Source organism: Pezoporus wallicus, unplaced genomic scaffold (assembly GCF_028554395.1).
Source record: "Pezoporus wallicus isolate ANWC-B61680 ecotype Strahan unplaced genomic scaffold, APGP_CSIRO_Pwel_v1 contig_7073, whole genome shotgun sequence".
Taxonomy (NCBI): Eukaryota; Metazoa; Chordata; class Aves; order Psittaciformes; family Psittacidae; genus Pezoporus; species Pezoporus wallicus.
In genome coordinates, this window is record NW_026641326.1 from 1,889,400 (window position 1) to 1,914,680 (window position 25,281).

At 38.8% G+C, this 25,281-nt stretch overlaps 1 protein-coding gene across 1 annotated transcript in view; it reads right to left on the reverse strand.

Annotated features, from left to right (window-relative positions):
• Positions 1–546: 546 nt before the first annotated feature.
• The window catches only part of TAFA4 (TAFA chemokine like family member 4), a 74,079-nt gene continuing 49,344 nt past the window's right edge, over positions 547–25,281 (reverse strand). The window contains exons 4-5 of the mRNA XM_057422993.1: positions 8,143–8,298; positions 547–698 (exon numbers count right to left, since the gene is read on the reverse strand). Of these exons, the coding sequence (XP_057278976.1) occupies positions 547–698; positions 8,143–8,298 (308 nt within the window). The remainder of the gene's footprint in view (positions 699–8,142; positions 8,299–25,281) is intronic.

The window sequence follows — 25,281 nt, forward strand, 5'->3', positions numbered from 1 at the left end:
CAGACAGAAGACATGATATTTTCTCTTTGCTCTTCATTAATTAAGAAATAGGCTGGCATAGCAAAGGGGTTTTTTTAAGAAATAGGCTATCTACAGGGTGGCCTGTAACTAGAAACAATCTAAACCAAACTGATTTCCAGTGGTGCTAAGTCCCATAGTTCCTACTGACGTTCAGTGCAAATTCTCAGTAACTCCCAAGACAGGCTGCTGCTTTGAAAAGGTAAAAGGGCTTTCCAGTAGCACAGGATTCTAACTTCAGATGATGCTGATAAAGACCTTGGATCCATATACACTGCCTGCAAATTAAAGAGTTAATCCCAGAACACAATTATCCCTCTAGCCCTAGTCACAATGTAATAGCTTCATTGCTCACTAAAGACTGAATCAGGCCTTTCTTCAGTTTGTTTCCAGCATCCAGTAACTTCACTAGGTTGACAGTGAAGTTCTAATGCAATATTTCCCTCTCTGAGAACAATTGAGGAGCCTAGTGCTGGTGCTCATACCCACAGTTGCAATGCAATAAGTGCTCTCAGCAGACTGCCACCTTTAAATATAGGTGATCTCCGTACTTGCCTTTGTGGTTTTGATTTTATTTCCACTGCTGCAAGACCAACCTGAATAGTCTGGTAGTACTTTACAGTCCTCTCCATCCAAACAGGGGTTCATATGACACCACCACTTCTGTAGGACAATGGAAGCTAGAAAAAGAAATAGGAAAGAGAAACAGAAGACAATCTGGTTTTAATTACTGTTGGTTTCAGTAAGGAGGTTATCTATGCAGTGTTCAATTGTTTGATTTCAAAAGGTAGAACCACCAGTTACTGTTTTAATAGTTAATCACACTGATTGCAGTTGAGCTAAAAATGGGCTACACACAACCAACCACAGAAGGGTAAATCCTATATGCAAATGGTGAAGACAGGCAAGCACCACCAGAGACTGATTCCAGCATTTGAATTGATCTCTGGAAGTGCCTTGCCATCTCAACTGACTCCAAAGATGACCTGCCTCCTTCATCTATATGCTTCAGTTAAGTACCTGCTATAAGGCAGAGTGAAACTAAAGCTTCTTGTTTAACCTGGATATGCGTATGCAAGACTGGATGAAGAAATGCCAGTTTCTCCCTTCACTGGGTGAGAAAATAGAATTGCACAGAGATGTAAGCATGTGAAGCCTGTCAGCAAATAGTGCAGATAAGAATGTGGAAACCACTGGAAAGCATTAGATTATTAACTAAAAATCTACTTGCAATTACACTGCCAGTTTTGCAGTTTTGTTTGGAACACTACCATAATACACCTTAACTGTGCAAATTTATTAATTTTCAAATCCTTAAGCCAGTTTCCATTAATAACACCATGGTTGTTATTTCTACAAATGTAGTCATGACTTCATAATACTGCTGTTAACAACAGATATACTTTCCCACAAACAGCTGCAAACATCTGCATGAAGTTCTGCTTTTCACTGCTCATGAAATTCCTCAAATCACAGAAAATTACCATGAAATATATCAGTTCACAATCTCTCATAATCTAAATTGGATTTCAAAATAAAATATGGCTTAAAATCTTGATTTAGTTCATGTACATTGTGCTACTATGCACACAAAATATTGAATTGCATGCTTTAAAAGCTACGACATCCAAAAGAGATGAACAAAAAAAATTTAGTCTACTGCTTATAAATCACTTATTCTCCTTTTAATTTCAAGGTAGATTCATACTTCTGCAATCTTTCAATTAGGGTGACAAGCAGGCAAGCTGACATCAAGATATTGCTGAAATGTTCATTCAATTACTTTGTTTTACACTTTCACTCTAAGCCTATGTGAAAAGCACTATGAAAAATATACTTCTGGAATACCAGTTTAGCTTGTCTAAACTATTCTTCCAATCTCATAAATGTATAAAATAAATTTATAACTCCTTTCACCAACCATTTGGTTCTTAGATCCTTGGTGCTGATTGACTGTTGACAAAATGAGTGAAACTTGACTATGCTTCCTAGGAGGTGAGAGATCGTTTCCACTCCAGATCTATGGGCTACTCACCCATTTTAATTCTGCTACTTACTGTATTTTTTTCAATTTCTATAGCACATTTATTTCAGGTAAACAAGAGCAAGCCTAGAAGGCCAGATTCAAGAAGACCAAGGGCATGTGCAGAGGTCCCTAAGCAAGCAGAAGATCCTGGTAGCAAGCTACCTGTATCTTCAGAGCTTTGCTTCAAAGCCAGCAAGTGCTCCTGGGAGGCCCAGCTACTGCATTACACAGCTCTGCACAGTACTGTTGTGAGTGTGAATGCGGTGACATGCTGAGGCTTCACCTGAACTCTGACATGTGAGCATGCTTTCACGTATTTAGTGCTACCTTAAAAACAAAAGTTCAGCTTCAGACCTTGAAAACCACCTCTTGCTCCCCTGTGTCCCACAGGCACCTAGAATCCACTAATTCTTACGTCTGTTTCATGTCCAATTTCTTTGTGGTTGTAATGTTCAATCTGCTGGTCTGTACGTCCTAATGGGCTGTAGTTATTTGTGTAGAACAGACTCCTGAGATTAGTCCATTAAAATTCTCCATTGCAGCCATTAGGCTCCTCTTCAGAGCTAGAGTTCTTTGACTATCATTGTCCCTGTGCAACTCCCTGGAGGATATCAGTTTCATTCTCTTTTCAAATAGAGGCACTCTCAGAGAGGTTTAAACCAGAGCAGCTATGTCACTCTCATACACAACCACCCACACGAAGGCAGACTGCTTTAGTTTGACATTAGCCAGCTGATTTGCTGGAAAGCAGCCAGAAACCCTTTGAGAAATAAATCTTCTGCTGACACCACTCCCTAGGTAGTGTGACACCATGGAAAGAGTAGGTTCATAGAGAGTTAGGTGTCAATACATCATCTCATCTTGCCTCACGCAATTCACTGGTTGTGCACCCAATTGTGTTTGGCTACACCCAATCTGGAAAAGGTGAAGAAACTTCTCCTACTGTATTTTTTTTGACAGTTAAACCATCTCAGCATGAAACACACTGACTTAGGTTTTTGCCTCTTCCCACCTTTTTCGGCATACTTTCTACTCTTACATTACAGCACCTGTTAGTAATCATAATTTTCTCCCTGTGAAGGTATTATGTGCTGCAATCCAGTAACTTTTCAATATTCTGCCTGATAAGCTGAGCTGATTGAACTTCTTCAGTTTCACACCACAATTCATTTGTCTTTATTAATGCAGTCATTTCAAAGATGTTCCACTTCCTGCGAGTAGGACTATGCTTCTAGACTGCCTTGTGCTTGTCATTAATTACTCCTTTGCCCCACCAGATGAAGCCCAAACATAAGCTTTTTGTTAGGCGAGATTCTATATTTGCTTTCATGCCACTGTTGAAAATGTTGCAGTGTCAGGTGCATTGTGAAATCCAAGTAGGTATGGGAAGAAAAAGATTTAAATCCTCAAATGTATTTAGTAACCAAACCTTTCATTAAGTAAATTTTACATTATCTTCCAAGGTAACTTGGAAAACCTGGGCTTAAATATTTTAAACCCAAAACTATCTGTATTGAGTCTCAGAAACTCCTCAGAAAATGAAATCAGTTGGGTCTGGCAAATCTCTTTTCAGAAAACTACATAAAGTTCTGTGGTCTTTACTCCAGGAATTCCTTGCTCATTCGATACCACATCAGCTTCTCAGTTAGCCACACAGGGTCGAGATCAGCCTTAGTTGTGCCTAAGTATCTAGACAATGCTGCCTACGCTTTCAAAACTGACACAGTACTAGTGCTCTTCTAGAATACCCCCAAGTACTCTGAAATACATTTTGAATTACAGCAACTGACCAGAGACGTACAAGCCAGCTTGTCAGGACCTCAAGGTCAGAATGGGGAAAAAGTTTAATATTAGTAGATGTTGCTTAGCACTCTCTTCAGTTAGCAATAAGTTAGAAAATACCTCTCCAATCTGTTACTTACCAAAAGAGCTGTGATATTGATATGCCTTAACAATGTAATATTTCATGCATTATGGGCCAATAATTTCTTTTTTAAGGATTTCTGTGTGCTCTGCTTGAACAACTAAATTCATACTGCCTTTAGTCTGGACAAATACAGATGTCTTTCCTACTCCACTGGGTTAAGGTTTCTTCCATAAAAAAATTCAGTATACTATGCATTCTACTGTCTATTTCCCTTTATTCTTTGAATACTAACATGGCATTAGCATGGTTCCCAAGTATTCTGAGAACCATTCAAAAACAGTGGGAGATAAATCTTCTTAACTATTTCTTCTCTTATCTGTTTCTTATGTATTGGATTTTTGTGTTCTTGTTTCTATATGCTCTCTTCCTTTCAGTCTGTAACACAGATGGGCTATCAGCCAAAATTGTCTTTTTCCTTCATTGCAGCTCTTTGGCCCTACAGAAAATTCTGAAACAATTCTTCAGTTCTATTCGCATTTTCTTCCAATCTGTATGATTCTTCATAAATTCTAAGAATAATAGAATTGCCTGGATGGAAGATGACTTGGCTAGCGATGATTTACTTAGAGGCATTTAATGCACTTAGCTAAGATAGCTACTCCACAGACACAAGTTATTAATGTTTTATCTCCTTGGCAGTAGCTGTTAGACAAGCTGGAGGTACTTACTCAAGGATATTTATTTCCATAAAGAAAATGGGTATAAACAAAACCTCACGACTACTTTCAATGTAATTCATTCATTGACAGAAAAGTGGGTTGACCTTTACTAAACAAAATTTTCTGTAGCTGCATTCAAATAACTATTGCTACAACTCAAAGCAGGGTACAGAGACTGTGTGATATATCCTCTCTGCATATTTAAATGCTTTTTTGTGCATGCTTTGCTTTTTTCTGAGTGTACTGGCTCAATTTATCTACAGCAGCATTTCCCAAAGTATCAGATGGGCCTGTGCTTGGAAGCTCAAATAACCCTCAGGAAAATGAGGTGTGCATGTGTACAGAAGAACTAGCTGTGCTCTTTTGTTTGCCAGTGCTTGTCAATAGCTTTCACAACTAAGTTAAAATATACAAATGACAGAATTGCTTGTTGGATGCATCCAAAATGCAACTATCTAAGTAAGTATGTTAACATGGGCAAAAGATAAAAAAACATTCTGAATATCCAAAGAGTTTTTGCCCTGTTCTCTCGTCTAGCCTACGAGTGATTATACTGTGCTTGTAAAAATGCTAGGAAGATCTCAGTCTATAACAAACATTGATTTTCACCTCCATATCCTTTTTAAATGAAGTACTTTGACTTTTACTGCCAATATTTAAAGTTTCTGAGGTGAAAGGCACTCTCGAAATGCAAAGCACTCTATAAATGTCAGTTAGGTGCCACGACACAGTGTTACTTGCACAACATGGGAAAGGACTGATTTGGAGCAATCACAGTAAAGACTTTCATTTCATGTATTTGCAAGATTTAACTAGCTTTTATTTTCCTTTATGTACCACTTCAGCACCTTTTCCTTGGAACTCACTTGGATGTCTATTTCTTCGGTAACACAAGTACTTGATTTCCTCCATAGCACATATCTTGAGGAAAAAAATGTCACTTCTATGTATAGGTGTATGCTCAAAAGTAATTACTCAAAACTCCATTCTGACATGGCTCAAATAAGAAGCCTTCCTGAAATTTAGGTAGCTGTGAATATTGGTATATACATTCACTACTTCTTTGAGCCAGGCTTAGCCTTATGTGCAGTGCTGCTCCAATAAACTGCTGCTTTAAATCTGAACTTGTGTAAAATTCTTTAGCATCTGTCAACCTATTTCAGAATGTAAATATCTGGCTGGCCTATGGCTGATGCTAAAAAATGTAATGATGGGCTTCATAAGCCTTTTTCATGGCCTATATATATGAAAGTCCACAATGCCCAATACTTATCAACTAGCAGCTCTGCCTGATGAAGTAGGCTCTACCCCACCTAAATTAACAAACAAGCTGTCGCTGAAAGCCAGTGGGATTTAGGTCAGGAGACCCATATGCTTCAAGACTGAGAAAACTAAGGAAATACTCAACTAAATTAAAAAACAGGATCTTCTGGGTCCCTTCCAACTTGAGACATTCTATGATTCTGTGTAGGAACTGTAGGTACCAACCACCACATGCATGCCATGCCTAATCAACAGCACAGAAAAAATTGCTGCCCTACTGTAGTGATAACTACTACTGGATGGGGTCTGAAGTTCAAAGAAAATGCTTTAAAAGAATGCTACAAGTCAGCTGCTCTATATAATCTTTTCTTTTGGCAGGAAAAGTAACTCTGCTTTGTGCATGTTGTTCCCTTTAATCTCAGGGCAAAATATAGGCAAAATAAACAGCCCTGTGTTCAGGAAAAAAGTGCTGGAAAAGAAAATAAAATGTCTATATAAAAATGAAATATGCAAATTTGAGGCATCAACTGTTTCTGGTTTCTATGGTATAGAAGCCTACTGAAGGATATGTACAAAGCAGGAGAAAACATCTAATCCTGAGGCTAAGGAAAGATAATTATCGTTTCTGTGCTACAGCAACTGACTGTAGTCCCAGATACTTGCAAAAATAAGCAAAGTGTGCTAAAGCGTTACCCTAAGGGTTGAGGTAGAATCAAAGGGTTCTACTTTAGAAACCAAAATCTTACATTCATAATATTTTGTTGCACTTAATTTCAACTATACTTGAAGAAAAAACAGCTACTAAATTCTTTCAGCAACTATTTGCATTGACTGAATTAAGCTTCAAGATATTGTACATTTATATCTATCATAGAATGAGTGTCACCTTTGCAATCCTTAAGGAAGTTTAAAACAATGCGTGACTTTTAATATCTGTTGTATATGCAAAAGTATTTCTGCTGTTTGATGTGTCACCTAAAAATACAGAATGTACTTCTAATCTGACAAGAAAACTACTTAACAAATTGCACAGTTAAAGCTGATTGTGTTCCTGAATTACAAGGCATGAAAATGCTAAGCATGTAAATAATAATTTTAAAAATCCTTTCTTAAATAAGAGGTTCTTAAAACAGGTAATAGATTTAAAAAAGATAAAAAAATAAATCAGACATCACATGTATTTTGAGTTTTATGTTTAAAACTAAATACCTTTGAAGGTTTTTCTTTTATATTTAACTTGAAGTAGTTGCAATTTTTGTGTGAAAAAGAAGGAAAACAGAAGAGTCTTGCTTATGAATTCATGAAATAGGGGATCCAGTAACCTGCTTTCTAAGTTAACAAGATCAGCAGCCTCTCCAGTGAATAGATTCTGATGGTGGAAAAGGAAGAAGGGTAACCCACAGTTTCTGAACTGCTGGTAAGCCAGAGAGGAAATTTAGGGTGAAGTGCAGAATGAATGTTGAGGAGGCAAGTTTTATATAGCCTCAGGATGCCTGGTCAACATCATGATCAAGGTAAGATTTTGTCTTTAGTGTATATAATAAATTTAATTTCAAATGAGTTATACTGCTAAAAGCGTAAGGATGCCAACATTGAACCCTGTGAGGAGTCCAGCTAGAGTCCATCACTCAGGAAGGTGACAGACTAAGGCAACTGTACCACATTTTTGCTTCATCAGGCATGTGCTCTAGCTCAGACACTGTGTCCTGTATAGCAGTGTATACTGAAGTATTTGGGGTTACAACACGTGAAACTGAATAGACATGGGGCATCACTGTTACACTGATGCCCAGCATAAGAGACCATCTGGCACATAAAATGATAAAACATTCATCTAGAGAACAGCTCTCAAACTCAGATGTCTCAGCACTATCTGCATGCTCAGTCTTAGGGCTGCATTTATTATATTATTATTATTTTAAGCCAAGTTAATAAGTCTAAAGACATCTGGAAGAGTTAATATTATAAGCTTGAATTTCTTGGCTTATGCTGTTCTCAGACTAGTTTTAAACAGTTCTTGTGTGAAAAAGCTGAGTTTTATTGGCACAGACATGAAATAGACGAGTACATATATTAAGGGGATTAATTACATCCAGATTTATGCACAGGCTCATTATCATCAATGCACAGAGATGTCTCCAAAATTAACAAAAGGAAGGATTATACTTTTGAGGCAGTGGGAAGTCAAATAATCAAGGAGAACAAACTCTCAATCTTAATGAACTATGAGCGAGCAGAAGACTGCTTACCTTCCACACATGAGGGCTGAGCCCTTGTTGTACCTGCCACCTGCCCCGGGAAGCAGGAACACTTGACTGTTTGTGATCGTTCTTCAATACGGTTCTTATTGCAGCAACGATGCACTGCCACAACTTCACATGTCCCTTGCTTGACTTGGTGCTGGCCTATTAATTGCAGAGATAAGTGATGGAGAGCAAACCAAAACATCAGTGCACCAAGAAAAAGCCAGTTCATACAAGATACTGAATCTCTCAAACGTCCCAGGAAGACAAAGGGGCAAAGCATCTTGTAGACTCTCAGTTATTCCCCAAGTTTATTCTATTCTTATTAATAAAGATAAGTTCATCATAACAAGTCAATTTTTCAATCTATCTTCCCTGGCGTTTACAAAGCCATAGGGAAAAAAAGAGATTGGAGTAGTCAATTAGATGGATTAGAGAAGGAGACATGCAGAGACAGAGCACACCCTTCCTGCCTTTGGCTTCCTGTCTTGCATCAGGTTTTATATTTAATTCCTTCCCTCATAAGTGAACACAATGGATTGGGTAATATTTAGTGCAAGGGAGACTTATCTAAATAATAGGGAAACTTTCTAACATACACGTAAGCACCACTACCTATGTCTATCATTGCGTGTGGGCTAAGAGCAAAGTAGACTGAAAAGGTGTCATAGATAGTCAAGTTTTGTTAATAGACAAGAAAACAAAGCAACCCAACAAACTATAAGGATTTCTCAAATTTTATCCCAGACCATTTTGAAGAAACCTGAGATACTCACACTCAAATTACTGCTTTCCTCTCAAGTGGATTTCCTCACGACTCACTGTTCCCTATTTCCGAGTTTATTTTATCCTTCCTCTCCTTTCCTTGCTCCTACCTTCATATATTACGTCCACTGCTCCTTGCACCTGACCATTTTTCTCCACTGCCAAACTTACTCTCTGCCTTGTGTAAAATGCTTTCTCAGAAACCCCATTTCACAAAACCCCTCTCCTCTTTGCATAAGTCATTTCCATGTCCTCACTTTCCTGAATAGCCTTCAAGTGCTTCATCTTTCATTTGTCTAGTCTTATTTAGAGTAGAGCCTTGGATGGCCCTTATCAGTGTTTGTAAAGCGCCTTGTAAATTAACAGCACTACAGAACAGGGTGAGTTTTTTAATAAGTGAGCTAGACAGAGAGACAACACAGAGAATAATAAAAATATTCACCATCAAAGCAGTACAGGCTCCTTATATGACAAGAGACTGCAGTACAGATATTGGTGTAGGTGGGGGTAATATCAAAGGCACAGAAGATGGGAGAATAGAAGGTAAAAGGGAGAGCATTCCTCAGAAACAGACAATCCTCAAGTGGCAAGCCTGGGGGATTGCCCTGTTTCATACTCACTTCATGCTTCCCTTGCTGTGTTTTTTTTTGGGGGGGGGAGGTGTGGTGGGGTGTGGGGTGGAGGTGGGGGTGTGGGCTTTATAGCATCAGTTACTAATACCAGACACAGAATTTTAAGATATAGAACACCTAGGTCTGGTGCAATATGGCCAAGCTCACATCCTTATTGATGAAATGTCATTGAGTGACTAAGATCACTGTATTTTGGGGGCCAAAATTTCAATGAGTTGAGTAAGTGAGAAATCTTCAACCTCCAAAAGAGTTAGCAGTGCAATTTAGGCTTCTAAGTGTGTGTGTGTGTGTGGGGGGGGGGGGGGGGGTGTGTCAAAAATAAAAGGACAGTATTTAAATATATAATACATAACTTTTTAAAAGGTTTCCTTGGCAATGTTCCTTTGCTTGCTTGTGTTTTGGTTTGACCAAGTATTTTAACTAAAGTGCTGTCCAACTTCTGTTGCCAAATTTGTACCCATAACAACCTCAATGGACAAGAATCTACGTATATGCAATCCAGGAAAGGAAATTTAGTTTTCTATTTGTGCACTCAACACACACAACGCAGTAAAAGAAAAATATATATATATATAAGGATCTTTCGGGGCTGCTTTTTCTTTTTCCCTGAGGAAAAACTCCACTGCACTTTTAAGCAGAATATGCTACAGCAGAAGAATGCATAAGGTATTTTACAGAATGTTAAAAATGTTGAAGACAGCATAGAAGTATCTTACACAGTAATAATAAGCTATTGGCAGACTCCGAATTTTCATGCAAGTACCCAATACCCATATCAGAATAAACATAAAAAAAAAAAATGAAAGCAGCTACCAGCTTGTAGGACAGAAACTTCTCTGTAAGTTAATATGGACAATAAATACACAAACAGAGAAAGTAAATTGGCCATGCCACTGCATTTCAAAATATTGGTCTATAAAACACATTGCATGACAATGCTTGGGGATGATAAGCAGATGGCCAGGGGTTGACAGAAAAGATTTTGTGAAAAGAGGTTTTTAATTCAAAAATAATGTATTTATTTATTAGATCTACAGCCCTAGCCAAAACTCTTTGGATTAAGCAGGGGAAATTTTCATGGGTTTCCTGTAGTGCTTAAGGTGATGGGCCTGCATCCACCAGAATCAACAACAAAGTTTCTGTTGACTTCAGGAGAGCAGGGTCACCACCTGGACTGTCTCTTGAGAAGGAGATTTTATAAGGGAAGGAAGAAAAAGTAAAACTTTGGGACTGCTCAGGCCATATACTTGAGTTTGCCATGTGCCTCATCTGAAAAACCAAGCGGACAGGTCCTCTTTTTAAGAAAAGTCATCATTCACAATATATCAGTTGCCAAGATAAGCGTAGAAGCCATTTTTTCAGAAGGTGCATCATGAGGATGGAGGACTAGATCCAGCTCCAGCGATCAATATGTAGCTGAATGTCTATTTTCAAACCCTAATCCCGCTTCCTTTAGGTGAACAGTCCTGTTAAGTCAATGCCAAAGTAAATCAAACAGGCTGGCCCTGAGCATACAGCCTAAAAAAACTGGGACTCTCTTTCAGTTATCATGTTTGAATTCTAAAGCAATAACAGTATTCCCTTGAAGTGCCAGGAGTCAACAGGTACACAGATGTTTGCTGAAGGCAAATCTAGTTACCTCATGAATGCATCTTTTGTTTGAGTAGCTGTTTTACTGTTCATGTTTCAAAGCTACACAGGCAAGTAAGAGAAAGTGTCCCCTCATCATCTGCAGGCAGGAGTGTGATGCTAAGGTTTGAAAGTACTGCTGCCATGCAGAGGAAGACAGCGCTCTCGTCCCCGGTCCCTAGCTCATATGGAGTATACCAGTGAAAGGTACTAAAAAAAGCCAAAGACATCTGCATGCATCATTTGCATTAATTGGATTGCCCTTGTAATAGTCTTTCCCCTCCTACATGTTCACATCTATATTTCCTCCTGCTTGTTCACGCACATCTGAACACCTTTTATTCTGTTGAACGCCATGCACATTTCTTCTTAATATTCAGACACATCTGCAAGCAGGTGCTAAACAAATGCCAAGTGTTAACGTGCTGGCTTTCCATCTCATTTTTGGTTTCTCAGGAAGCAAAGCATTAGAGGAGCAGGGAATGAAGGATTTTTAAAGTGTAAAGATCACAGTAAGTGAATTCAACGCTGGACACTCTGAAATGGCTTTCCTGATGAGAACTACAGTGAGAGACAGAAAGCCAGGCTGTGAAGAGCAAAGCCCCTTTGGGCTCACTTATAAAAAGCCCAAATTTATAGCTCTTCACCTGTAAACCTATTCAGATGTTCAGCTTAAGGGTTGTCAATATTTGCAGTTTAAATTCAGTTACATCTTCACATTTAAATAAGAAAACTCTCCAAGGAGAAATACATTTTATCAGCAACAGTACCAGAGAAAGGTTCCCATCATAGAACACCTTCTGCATACTGAAGAGGGAATGCCTGCCAGCCAGGCACTGTGGAGGACAGAGTATGAATGTCGAAGACTATGAGGCTCTGGGTTACCTCTGATCAGGAGTCTGGCACATGTATTACTCTCCATATCCCAATTCTTTTACAGTTTATCTTCCCTAGAAATACCACTGCTATTCAAGTTCACTAAGAACACTTTCCCTACCTCCCCATGCAGGGCACAGACATAATGGGATAGGGTTTCCTAATGGAAGCAGCTTCCAGGACACTCCCTGATAAATATAAATAAATAAACATATTAATACAAGTATTACATATTAATATAAAAAATATAAATTTTGCTGCCTTCCATGATGAGGTACGTACAGATAATAACATGTGCCCAAGTTCAGAATGCCTCTTAATGCCTCAGTGACTGGCTGCACCAAGGCTCTCTGACCATTTCTTAGTGGGCTTTCCAGCCCAGAAGATGGTTCTATGCAGAGCTGCTCAGCAATCTTTACAGTTTTCAGAGAGGCAGCCATCATCTCTGAAGAACAAGAATGTACAAACTAGGAAGTTACTAGGCTTGTACGTTACAAGCCAGTACAAGTGTTGTGAACAGAGTTGACTTAATAATCACAACTGAGCTGCTTATTCTCAGTTTAATACATTTTTTTTCAACTAACATATTTGACAAGACCTTATTTTCACTTTCTTCATAGAAGTCAGGGGGCAGATATGCAATTAATGCTTCTAAAACTCTTTGAAATCCTCAAATGAAAAGAGGGAAATACAATTATTGTTAATAAAATATCAAACTTCATAGTGATGTACTTCAAAACTACAAGGAAAATATCAAAGAAAGAGGAAGGCTTTCAGAAGGTTGCTAGCCAATTCTATCCACATCCATTTCATCTCTGTGACTAATTCTAATCACTCCCAAGGAGTACTCTTTCAATGCAATATACATGCAGGCAGCATGCCTTCATCAGAAATGCTGAATAACCTCCTCTTTTTCTAGTTTCTTAGTTAAGAAGCATACAGAAAAGACACATTTAAAGGGAATTTTTATCTCTGCCCTCTTTGAAGAAGAAAGCAACTAGTGCTTTGGAGAACAGCACATCTAGATACTAGGACAATATGACCCTAGCTCAGCACATTCTTTAGTAAGCCTCAAAACCAGCAAGCTTGGTCTGCACAAAATCAACTGCATCATTTATTTATAGAGTAAGAGTATGGCTGTCAATAGGAAGATGAATGACTATGGAACCTAATGTTGCAAACAATAGTAAGAGAAAAAAGTGAGTTTAGAGGTCAGTACTGATACTGTTTGGAAGAGGAAAGACCTCTGAAAAGCTTGGTGGCAGTTCATCACCTGTTCCACCTTCATTTCATGCTGGTTTTTGCTTACAGATATATGAACATGGAGATTCACACACCAAGAGGCAAATACTCTTAGAAAGATATATATTAAAGGAAATAAAAGCATGAAAACTGGCAAATGTTATCTGTCATATTTATGAGAACCTCTCCAGCTCATGGAGTGGCTTCTGGGGGGGGGGGAAGGGAGAATGTGTGTTTCTAAACATGACAGCTCTTCTCAAGAGAAGCTAAAAGTCACTTGGAAGGTAACACACCGTCTTCTAGGCTGAGCATTTCAGCAGAGCTTTTCTCTACCATTCCATCAGCCACTGGATTTTTTTCTGTAATAATCTCGTATCCATGTCAACAAGGTCCTGACTTGGATGCTTTCCATCCTGAAGGATATACAATACTTCTGTATATGCTTTCTCATAAATTGTCTCTGCATACACAATTCAGTCCAGTTTCACTTTTAAAGTTTTACCTTTTCACTTGTTGGCAGTAAGGACTGTTCAGAGATAGTCCAGAACTGCCACAAGAGGCTAGTTCAACTTCTCTGAAGATAAATAGACAAGAAATATCTTCCTATAATCATTTGCCCATGGTAAGAGGCAAAGTAAGAAGTAGCTCGCACACCCCCAAAAAAAAAGAAAGAAAGCAATCCAGTTTGTATCCATTACTCTCACATTCCTCAAATACATACAAGTATTGTGATTACTACAGCTAATATCTGTAACAAAACCAAGCAAAGATCCAACAATCTTCCAGATAAGGAATGGAGGTTGATGTTCACACAGCGTGCAGGTTTCAAACCGAAGAGTTTCTCACAGCTCATAAAGATACAGCCTTTGTTGCAGTCAAGACATTAGCGCTTGTAGTGGAAGCCAGTAGTAAGGCATGTGCAAAAATCACAATCAGCATTTTAACAGGATAACCAGGGAACCAGCACTGAGCTACTTCAACCTGTTTTGGGCAAGACATGACACCTGAGGAAAACAACTCTCAAAAGTAGCAACCAATTTGAGAGGAACCCTAGGGGTACCATAGACCTAGATGTATATCTGGAAAAAAAAAGGTGAGTGACCTCAAACCCTGAAAATGAGACCCAAAAAGTTAATGAAATCGAAAGCATAACCTTTCAGTGAGAGTGGAAGAACCTGCTGACACAGCTGGAGAGAATCATGTAACACAGTGAATTCTTTGGCGAGTGTCAGAGGTCACATCCATATGGAGATTAAAGTCCCCTGGAATAAGTAGCGTAGGTGACCTTAGATCAGACACAAGCACTCCAACGAGCAAAGCATTAAATCTGAACGGTCAATAAATCAAAACAGCCAAGACCAAAGCAGGGACAACGAACAGGGGAGGGAGAAGGGAAAAGTTGCTATAAATGAAAGGTGGATGAAGAGTGACCTGGAAGCAAAAGTAAATTAAAACACGAGTCTCTCTACCTGCTGAAGTTAATCAATAAGGACTGCCTTTCTGCCAGGCAGTAATATTTGTCCTGGTTCAAGCACTCATGACATTTGTACAAATGAAATCTAAGAACATAAACCTTCATAAAACACCTTGGAGTAAAGTGGTGCTAATCATTTCCTGTAGGAAACTTTCCACCATGTGGCTATTTTAGGTAAGGCAGACAAGAAAATACAAGGAACAGATCTGGTTTTCCATCATAACTTGCAATAATAAGCAATATTGTGCTCTGTAATACAGAAGTATTTCCCACATGTACCATTAACATCCACTCTTGCTATTACATGTGGATCACACTTTTTCTCTCATTTGTCCCTTCCTTGACAAATTTATCATGAAGGAAAGGGAAAAAGAATTAAACCAGTTTCCTAGACTTTTCTGCTTGCCTGAAGAGAGCAGGCAAACACACACATCCGTATAGGCCAGGCTTAAAGTTATTCACCAGTTTGTGCTTGTACAGCTTAGTACTTCACATCTATGGCATGACTTTAATATTATCGTAAACTTTTAATAAAGAAAAAAAGAAAAACTCTAAAGTTTGTCTCATGTATGCAGATAAATAAATGCAAAATAAATTTCAGGGTTTAGGCCTTGTGCCATTCTGGGCATTCCTCCATCACCTGAAATAACAAATTATCATTTGGGCCTTAGCTGTGTAAAACAAATATTTGTGATCTACTAAATGCCACAGGTATTTTTAACCCAGTTCAAGGTTATTCATCAGACACGAATGATATTTGTTTAGAGAATATGGGACAGCAATTGTTGTCTAAATCATTAGGCTCTGCACATTAAGTAAATGGCAATTGCCAGGAAAAAAAAAAAAAGATGTTTGGAAAAGAAGCATTTTCTTAATTTCAAGTGAAAATTGAATTCTCATGTCCAGGTGAGATGAGGTAAAACTGAGGAGGGCAAACAAAGGAACTTCTACTCTGTTCTGCTTCGGTACCCAAACCAGCTCAGATTTACAAGGTACAAAGAACTTCTGTTTTTTATGGGGTTTATTTTTTAAATGCAAAAGTGTGTTTCCCTCTTTAAATGAAATTACTTTAATGGGATTGTAAAGTAATAGGACTGTGCCCGAATTCAGCAGTTAGAGGTAGGCAGATGAGTTTGTTAGTTAACCCTCATTTGAGAATCTGCTCAAGAAAGTTCCAGAAATAACTGTTGTCATTAAATGGTATGGTTTAAGAAAGTCTTTCTGGTTGTTCTGTTTGACAGTCTTCATTTAAAAGACTGAGTTTGGCAGTGAATCTCACTTTCCATTAATTGCTCTGTGTTTATTAAAATCATTCAGCAGTATTTTTTGCTACTGGAAGACCTGTCTTTTGCAAAAAAAAAAAAAAAACCAGGACCAGTGGATAAGACTGCAAATTGGAATGATCCATTTCATTGCTGAAGTGTGATGAAATTTTCATGCTATGGGCAAATCAGGCAAATGGAATTTTGAGGAACATTACAAGCAATCAGATCAGTTAATGCACTGGGCACCGGGCCATCAGCTCCTCAGCTGGTCTTTAGTCCCTGGAAAAGCCCCTATGTCTTGATCACTGCTGATTAATTATTTTCAGAGTTTGCCTCATTTTATATCAGGTTTTATATAGCTGTAATGGTTATCTTGGGTTTATTCCTATGCAATGGACAAGGAAAGCACTGCAGCAGTCCAAGTATAAGATCCAGCTGCCAGTTAAGCAATAACAGGTCATAAAACTAAATTGCACAAATGCATTTTTAATTCTGAGAGGCATGAGGACTTTTAAATGATTTCAGTATGTGGAGACTGTATCCAACCTTGCTGAACAACTAATTGAACTTAGGCTATTTTAACTATTATATCCATAAGTGCAAAGCATAAGTGAGGTTTCCAGAATACCAACAGATATTTTTAGTCAGTATTATTGAATGAGCAGGTTTTTTAATTATATGGAAAAAAATAAACCTGCAGATTACCCACCATTTTATGCCACACTGTAACAGCGGAAGAGACAACAAGAATATAGACATCATCAACTAAAACTAGAATCAGAACCTGATAACAATTTCCCATAGGCCCACACTGTAACTCATGACCCTGACTTATACTGCTAAAACGAAATAATATCAGAATTCAGAAGTTGTGAGGGACTGAACATTTGCTATTTCGTACTGATGACTGTTTTTCAAAGCTCCACAATTAATACTTCTTTTTCTATTCAAGGTTGTGCAGACCTCGAGCCCCTCAACTTTCCCTTTTTAATCTTCTTTGCCTAAGGAAAAAAGTGCAAATCTTTAGTTTTCACATTTCAGTTGCAGGCTGAAACACAAGAAAATCCCAGAGAGGTACAATTCAGTGAGCCAGATCTGGAGATCTGTGCTCAGTAACTAGGTGTATGCACAAATGGATGCTGACACAACACTCATTTTATGCTGATCTTTCACCTTATTTCCACTGTATTATTTATACTATTAACCCTATGATCTTATGCAGCAACAGCCCTTTTTTGCAGTCAGTGCACTGCTTGTTCTACACAAAAGTGGATTTTTCCATTAGGCAACTAGCAACAATAAAGATATTTCACCCAGGCTTACAATGTGAATTGCTATGCAAAGCTGTATGAATCAGTGAAAATAGTGTTAACAGACCCTTCTCAGAAATGGAAGAACTAGAGGTTAAGACATTCTTTTCCTGTTCACAGATCCCTCTCCAAGCATCCAAGAACCCAGCCCTCTTCCATTCTTACCAAAATGGATAGTCCTTGACAATGATTAAGTAGATTTTCCATTTTAATTAAGCCATTCAGCTTGAAGTGAAAAATTAATATATAGCTTTAAAATGGTACATAAGCTGCTGTATCCTGTAACTTGTACAACAGGAACAAACTCGAGAGTAACATCAGAAGCATCCCTCCACACCATGCTTTAGCTTTGCCAAAAGAGACTACAGCTCTGTGAGAAAGTCTTGACAGTTTAGTCCAGGAATATCCAAGCCTCAGGGTCATCATTCAAAGATGCCTAAGAAGCCTCTCAACTCCTGCAGATTGTTGTATCTGGAAGGGGGTTTTCTACCACGAGACAGAAATCTGCTCCCTGATAACAGAGTGCATTTATTTTGTGATGTCACAGCTGCAATAACAGCACTTTTCTACACCTGCATGTAGCAAACAGTCACTGGCTTAGCCCCAGGACACTTGTCAAAGTGTATCTGGATTGAAGCTCAACAGAGGTAGAATTGAAGAGGAAGTCTCATATTCCCAAGGGCTTTTAGATGTCCAGTTCTTATGTTGGCAATGAAATCTATTTGAAATTATTGGAAATGAGATGTTTAAACAACAGGAAAACACCTGGATCTTGGCCAAAAGAAATAAATCCAAGAGATCAGCCAGCAAAGGGGACATAATTCATTCACTGGAGAACACTTGTCACAACTGGGCAAGTTGCAGAAACAATGTGGTGAAATTGTCTTTCAGAAGTATCCAGGCTAGCTCGTCAGATTTGACAAACTTTTACTCTTCCTGGAAAACAACAGGCTTCCTCACCTGGTGAATTGTCCCTTGGCCCTAATGAGGCTATCAGCAAACTCAGAGATGAATTAAAACAGTCATTAAGGAGGCAAAGCATAAAAAGTGAGCCACAGGAAAGGTCAGAGCAACAAGGGTGAATGAAGAAGAGCACGTGCCCTGTCACAACTACTGCAGATGTGAAGGAAACAACCAGGGGAGAGAAGCAGATGTTCCTGTTAAAGCTGTGCAAATTTGATGGCTGCTGTCAAGGATAACGGAGCAGCCATAGGTGGCAGGAGAGGGCACACCATTAACTTATAAAATGCTGGTTGGACTCCCCCAAGAGCCATTTACTTTAACAGCAGTGCTTCACCATCTCCCCTGTCTGAGCAAGTTTAAAGGTGACCTGGTACACTTGTCATTAGTTCCACTATCTTTCCACAGAGATGGCACTTTAATTAAAAAGGTTCCGTTTTTCCTCTTGCAGTGTGCACATTACAATGGGGAAACTTTTAAAGTGTTTCTTCAGGTAATATTCTCCAAAAACAATGCCAAAACAACAGTTGTTTTTTATTTTTCTCACCTTTAAAAACTGTGTTGACTAACTCAGTAGAAAACAATTCCTGCTAGTGTGGCTTGTCATAATGGTAACTAACTTTGAAAATCCATGGATATCATCAGATTATATACAGCATCTTGTAGTTCTGGTATCTTTCACTCAACATCCCAGCAGGGATAAGGCAAGAAGGACCAACAGGCATTGCTCGTGATAGCTGTTCTACAGAGCAGCAGCAGCTTCATAAAGGCAGATTCCTCTGCCAGACTTTGCTTGAAGGTGCTGAGAACCCAAGAAAAGGTCAGGTTTAATCTGTAGTGAATCACAAGAGCAGGAATCGGTGACAACTTCATTAGTGTCACATAAGTGCACTGTCAATAATGAGCTATGAATTCCTTCACAGTCTGTATGACACGCACACTGGCTGGATAAGTCATGGAAAAAAGACAGAATTACACCTATGCCTGTTTGATTCCTGTTATTTTCAGGGCTTCCTAGGACATTGTGTGGTTGCAGTGGCTCCCTCACTCTGTTCTTTGACTAGATTCCCCTTTAAACATAAACTCCTCTGCTGCCTCCCCCTGCTGACATCCCTCCAGTGGCTACACCATTGGTCTCGGGTCTGACAGCATCATCACTGCGTCCTCAGCAGCAGTGAAGCTGGCCAGACTCACATTAATCTCACCCAGTCAGATCAATACAAGAGAACAGCAGAAATTCTGTCTCCTATCTAGAGGAAAAGAAGGAGATAGCCAGAAAGCAAACCACAGCCACAGCAATTTTTCTCCGGTGGATATGTACTTACTAACAACACTGAGATCTCCAGCTAATTTCACGCTAACCACCTGCCTGATGGCACTTCCAAATGCTACCAAGCAGATATAGAAACAACAACCTTGAGGTGAAAGGCTCTGTATCTCATTAGTAATCCATTGAGGCTTCCTGTTCTCATGTGATTGCATCTTGTAACTATTTACAAGTGCCTCTTTCAAGCACAAGAAATTACAAGACTTTCTTTAGAGTGACTATACACCTTTGGAGCATGCAAACCTGACCATCTGAGATTAAGCAATGCAATTAACATATTTGTTTCTGCACTACCACTTCCATGAAGAGAACTCAATTGTCAGCACACTGACAGCCCTGGCAAATCCAGTTTAATTCCAGCTTGGCAAACAGAACATTTCAGAAGCAGAATTCACAAACCTGGACTGCCATGCTATACCTTCTTTAATGAAATAGTCTAAACCTATATGTCTGCATTAATAAAAATCTGAGGTTTGCCTTAAAAATACCACAGAATCTTTTGGTAGGGACCAGGCACGACATTATTCAGCATGAAAATGCTGACAAAGGAATGTCTTTTCAAAAGTCTTCTTGGCACTTTATATATGATTCATTGCCTGCAAGCTTCCTGTTTAAATACTTCTAACCAAGTAATTTACTCTCCACTCATGTACTAAGTATGAAATAAATGGAAATTTTAATTGAGGTCTCCAACAAGTTGCTTCTGATAATGTAAAAATAGCAATACAGAAGTTAAGGAAAAATTTCCTCTTATTTTTGGACAAAGGTTAAGGGAAAGGCAAAAGAGAAGGAAGATTTAAAAGATTCTAGAATGAGTATAAAATAGTCATTGGGTTTAAAACAACAAAATGGAGCAAAAGATGTTCTGCTGCGATTCACTGGCTGTGGTAAGGAAGGATGCATCTTGGATGAATATTTTCACTCATTCTTAAAATGGTGGCAGATGGCCAGAGGTGATTATAAATATGTACAATTTGTAAGTGGCTTAGCTGAGGAGGTACCGGTCTTCAGCAACATAACCCCCAAAAGAGTTCACTTATAGACAAGAAAGCAGCTTTTCCACTATCAATTTCCAAGCATCCTGTGCTGAGAAGCTGAAGAATTATGATCTATCTTTAATCACAACAACTCAAAACCACATAGCAAGCTACACCAACAAGCTGGCAGTCACCACACTCAGAATTTGATGTGGCTCTGTACAGAGTATCTCTAAGTCCAAGTTACATGAAGTTTTGGTTTACAAGGCTCAGAGACACATACCTAGACCTTCAGGTATGGCCTTAAAAAACATCTAATACTTTACTTGATGCAGCCTACTTTTACTGAAAGGAATTTGCCACGCAAGTTCAGAAAAACTTGTGAGAAAAACAGGGAAGCACCAGAACATACATCCACCCTAGCACTTACATATGGGGTGACTAAATCCCACATTTCACTTTTCCTCAAGGCCTATTTTAACTCTTAACACATCCTAGTGACAAGAGCTGAACAACTGAACCATCACAAGGATGCAGGCAAACGCAATTCCCCCAAGTACCATGACAATTCCAAGAAAGAAAGCATCCACAAGAGAGTCCCTGAGCCATACATTGGTTGTGGATGGGATGCTGGACGTTTGACAGTTCTCACAAGGACTTTGCTGTCTCTCCATAGAGCCCTCTCAGGCCACAGCACAGTGTTTTGATGCTCCCAGCTGTCAGATGATACCCAGCATTAAAACTTGGGGAAGTTTTCAAGTACTGCTTCCAAACTTACTGCAACAGTTAAACACCTGAAGGACCAAATCACTGTACTTAGTATAAATTTCACTCCCTTCCTGAGCTTTAGGTAAAAGTACCTTAAATATCAAGTACCTTAAATACCAGTAAAAATCTCAGACCACCAACACCCTCTTGTTAACTACAAAGGTTGCCCTTTATCCCTCCTCTTGAAATCTATTCAGGCTGTGAGCTAGGGTGGGTTCGTTTCCAACGTGCCCTGGCTTCACATTCATTCTTGAACACAGGAGAGGCATTGAGAGCACTGAATGGCCACCTGTAGGTATCTCTTAGAATCAATTGAACAATGGGGTGTGTCAAAAGAAGAAGTCAACTACCCTCCTATCGGGAGCTATTCTGGCTTTCAGTTTGTACTCATTAAATTTTGCTAACTATTAGACATGAAATCAGACGTGTTATTTGGCAACAGATTTGACAGCTACTTTCAATAGACTAGAAAAACCAGCATCATTTATCTCCTGCAGGAATGCATTTTGTAGTCTGAAATTAAAAGGTGCAGTCATAACTGGGTTTTCGTTATTTATTTAAAATCATGGGCATTTTATCAGGAACTTTAGTAATAAATTGTTATTTAAAAAACACTGAAATTGGGTAAGAGAGAATAGATTTATATTTCTTTTAATGTTCCTGTCAATTTAAATCAGAGGGATTTTTTTTTTAATTGAATTTTTACATGTCCATCAAATGTCAGTAAAAAATACAGTAGAGAAAAGGAAGAGTTTGTTAATGTCGACCCCATAAAGCCTGAAAACACTACAGTGAATAAAACAGTCATATTTTGCATGAAGTGTCTAGTAAAAACCTGGGACTACCTTCTTTAAAGGAATTTCTCACGCATCCTTCCTAATACTATAATAGTTTCATGACTGGTCATGATTCACTGTTTAAAAACAGGTAAGTTTCAGACCAGAAATGGATAGACATTACAGGGGTGAATAGATACTATGCAGAGATTCAACCTGATGCCAGTCTAACAGCTCATCCTTTGTTAACTTTTAAGTAATTTTAAGCATTTGATACAGGTAGATTATGAGACAGTTTATGTTTCAAGGCACACAGAGAATTTATGGAGGCTTACTGCTTAGAAGCATAAAACATCTTTCTTTGCAGGATTCTGTAAATGGCTTGTCCAGAGACCTTTACAGTATAAAGTTGATGTTTTTACTGGACCTGAACAAGGGGGTCTCTCCTTTGCCACTTCATGGAACTTCCATGGAACAGCATGGAAAGTGCTGAATCAAAATCTTTACATGAGAACCTGTAGCGCAGAGTGACCAGTTTCCAGCTACTGCCAAAGAGAAAACACATAGTCTGGCTTCTCTTAGTAAGCAATCAGGCCTTGGGTGTAAAAATAAATACAAGGTGGCTTATGCCTTATCTCCACAGGACTGAACCAAGACAGGCAATTAGGCAAAATGAGAATGGACTCAGTGAAACAATTTGTTATTTGTTTACTGTACAGTATCATCTAATAGAGACTCCACAGAAACCAAATCCCTTCCTGGAGGTCTTTGCTTTGCTCATAACTTATTACCCTAGAGACAAGAGATACCATTGATGCTATTTTAATCCACTAAGCTGCCTTTGCTCAGCTATATGGCATGTCTTATAAAACTCCACTGTGCACAAAGTAAAATCTCTCTCCTGGCAAGAAGACCTTGAACTTGAAGGTTTGAATCTCTAGCAAGGCAGGCTATGGTAAAATGTCAAGTCATAATAGTAGTGCAGGATACTGCCTTATATTTTGAAATTCGAGGTTTTGCTGTACCGCGTTAGTGCACATCCAGAAGCTCTTGTCACCAGTAATTACTATCCCACAGCAGCTACATAAAAATACTCACCAATTAACTAATTTCATTTTGACAGTTTTGGAAACAGAAGAGGAGAAATATTGATGTCTCCAAACCACAGTCAGCAGCTGACACACATCTTCTTTCTATCCAAAGAGGCTGCTGTCAAATTAATTGCTTATAAAGGTATTTGAGGTGGTTCTATACAATACAGCAGGGATGCATTGCAGAGCCTTCTGCAAGTGTTTATTCTTGGAGTACTATTAAGGTTGATACAACTGAAAAATAGACCTTGGTGGCAAGAAATGACAGCTAGAGAAAATTACTGTTTATAGATGGCCAGTATTTTAAAGGCTAAAGGAATTTTGAGAATAGTAATTGCCTCTAAAAAACAAAGCAAATCTTGACTTTTTCAGCACTATGCACTAAATATTTAATAAGGGAACCTGGAGCTCAGAAAGGTTTAAGACACTGTGTTAGGATATTGAATAAGCTCCTCCAGTAAGCCTCTAAATACATATAGTTAAACGCTACCCAGTTTATTTTAATTATTTAACACAGAGACTGAAGGAGGTTAATGTGACCCAGCGGACTTGTTTATGTTGAAAACTATTGCCTCTCCTTACTCAAAAATCTGCATGCTGAGCTGCATCATAGCACTGAGTTACAAGGGAGTAATAAGGAATAGAAGTTTACAACTGCTTGCTAACATCTAAATGACAGCAGTTATATGAGGACAGTGACTGCATGAAGGAAGAGATAACAAAGTCAGGCCCATTGACTTCATTGACATCAATGGAAAATCTAATACATATAAGAAAGACTCATAGTTGAGAACACCCTTGATAAATGGGGATATTGCTTGTTTCCAAAGTTCAGGTTTAGAAATATAGGAAAAAATTCACATCATCTACCATGCAGCTGACAAATCACTGCTGCTATTTGTCCTCCTCTCACTTCAGACCATGGATGATGTGTCACTTTGATCTTCAGCCTTGGCCTCAAGCTAAGACAGTGGAGAAAGCAGCCTTCACTAAGCCACCGAAAACAGTGAAAAAGCCCCAAATCACTTTAAAAAACCTAAAGGATAGTTATTAAACAACAGGGGGAGAAAACCACTTCTGCAATATTCCACATCCAATCAAAAAGACAGAAATGACGGAAAGGTAACCATTCACAACCCCACCTGAGGAGGAGGAAAATAATGCAGTTTTAAGTAATACCAGCTAAGGCCCAGTGTGTTCACCTGGGCATCTCTTCCTTAAAAAGCCTAAAAGCTAGTCTTGCATAAGTAAGAAAGGGCTTGAGTTTCATTTTTAATCTTGATCAAAACCATTCAGTTTCATTTGTCCTCAGGAATGTGAGCACAAGGTGAGGCTTATGTTCCTTCTCATACACGGAATGCAAAACCATGAGCCTTGTGCATAGCATGATGCGCCAATGAAAATATGGCTTAGCTCTGCAATATCTCTGACTATTTCAGAGCAGTGTTCACAGTCATTGTTTTGATTCTATAAACTAGTATTCATACAACAAAGGTTGTTGAAGGGAAAATCTGAGAGCAGAAGTCATGGGACTCTCAGAGGATCAGTTGGCAAAGCGAAGGCTTTGGACTTCACTGCACTAATGGTGTTACATTCATTCAGAAGGAATAATGGAAATTTTATGTATGCATTTCCTAGAAACAAGGATTCTGATGTGCTAGAGTAATCCTGCCAGCAGATCCATGCATGAACACAGCTTTGAGCTGCTCAACCACTGGTGAGCTACTGACTTAAAAAGGCAGAATCCTGCCCAACAGCACGATAAACACTGTTACTTCAGCCATGGTGCCTCAGACTTTTCCCATTCAGTCTCTACCATGACCACCATCATCACCTTTTTTGTTGTTATAAACATGGATGATCATGACCATGAGCTGTTTCTAAGTCAGTGCTCTGCTCAAGTGAAAGGTGGTATTTTTAAACACCTTCTGAGACCCATGTGCCCAAGATCCACAGCTATTCCATTTCCAGCATTTAAGTAAGTTGGGAGCTGTGCTTTGGGGCTTTGCCTTCTACAAAAACAAAACTTCATGACAATTACTGATTTCACAGT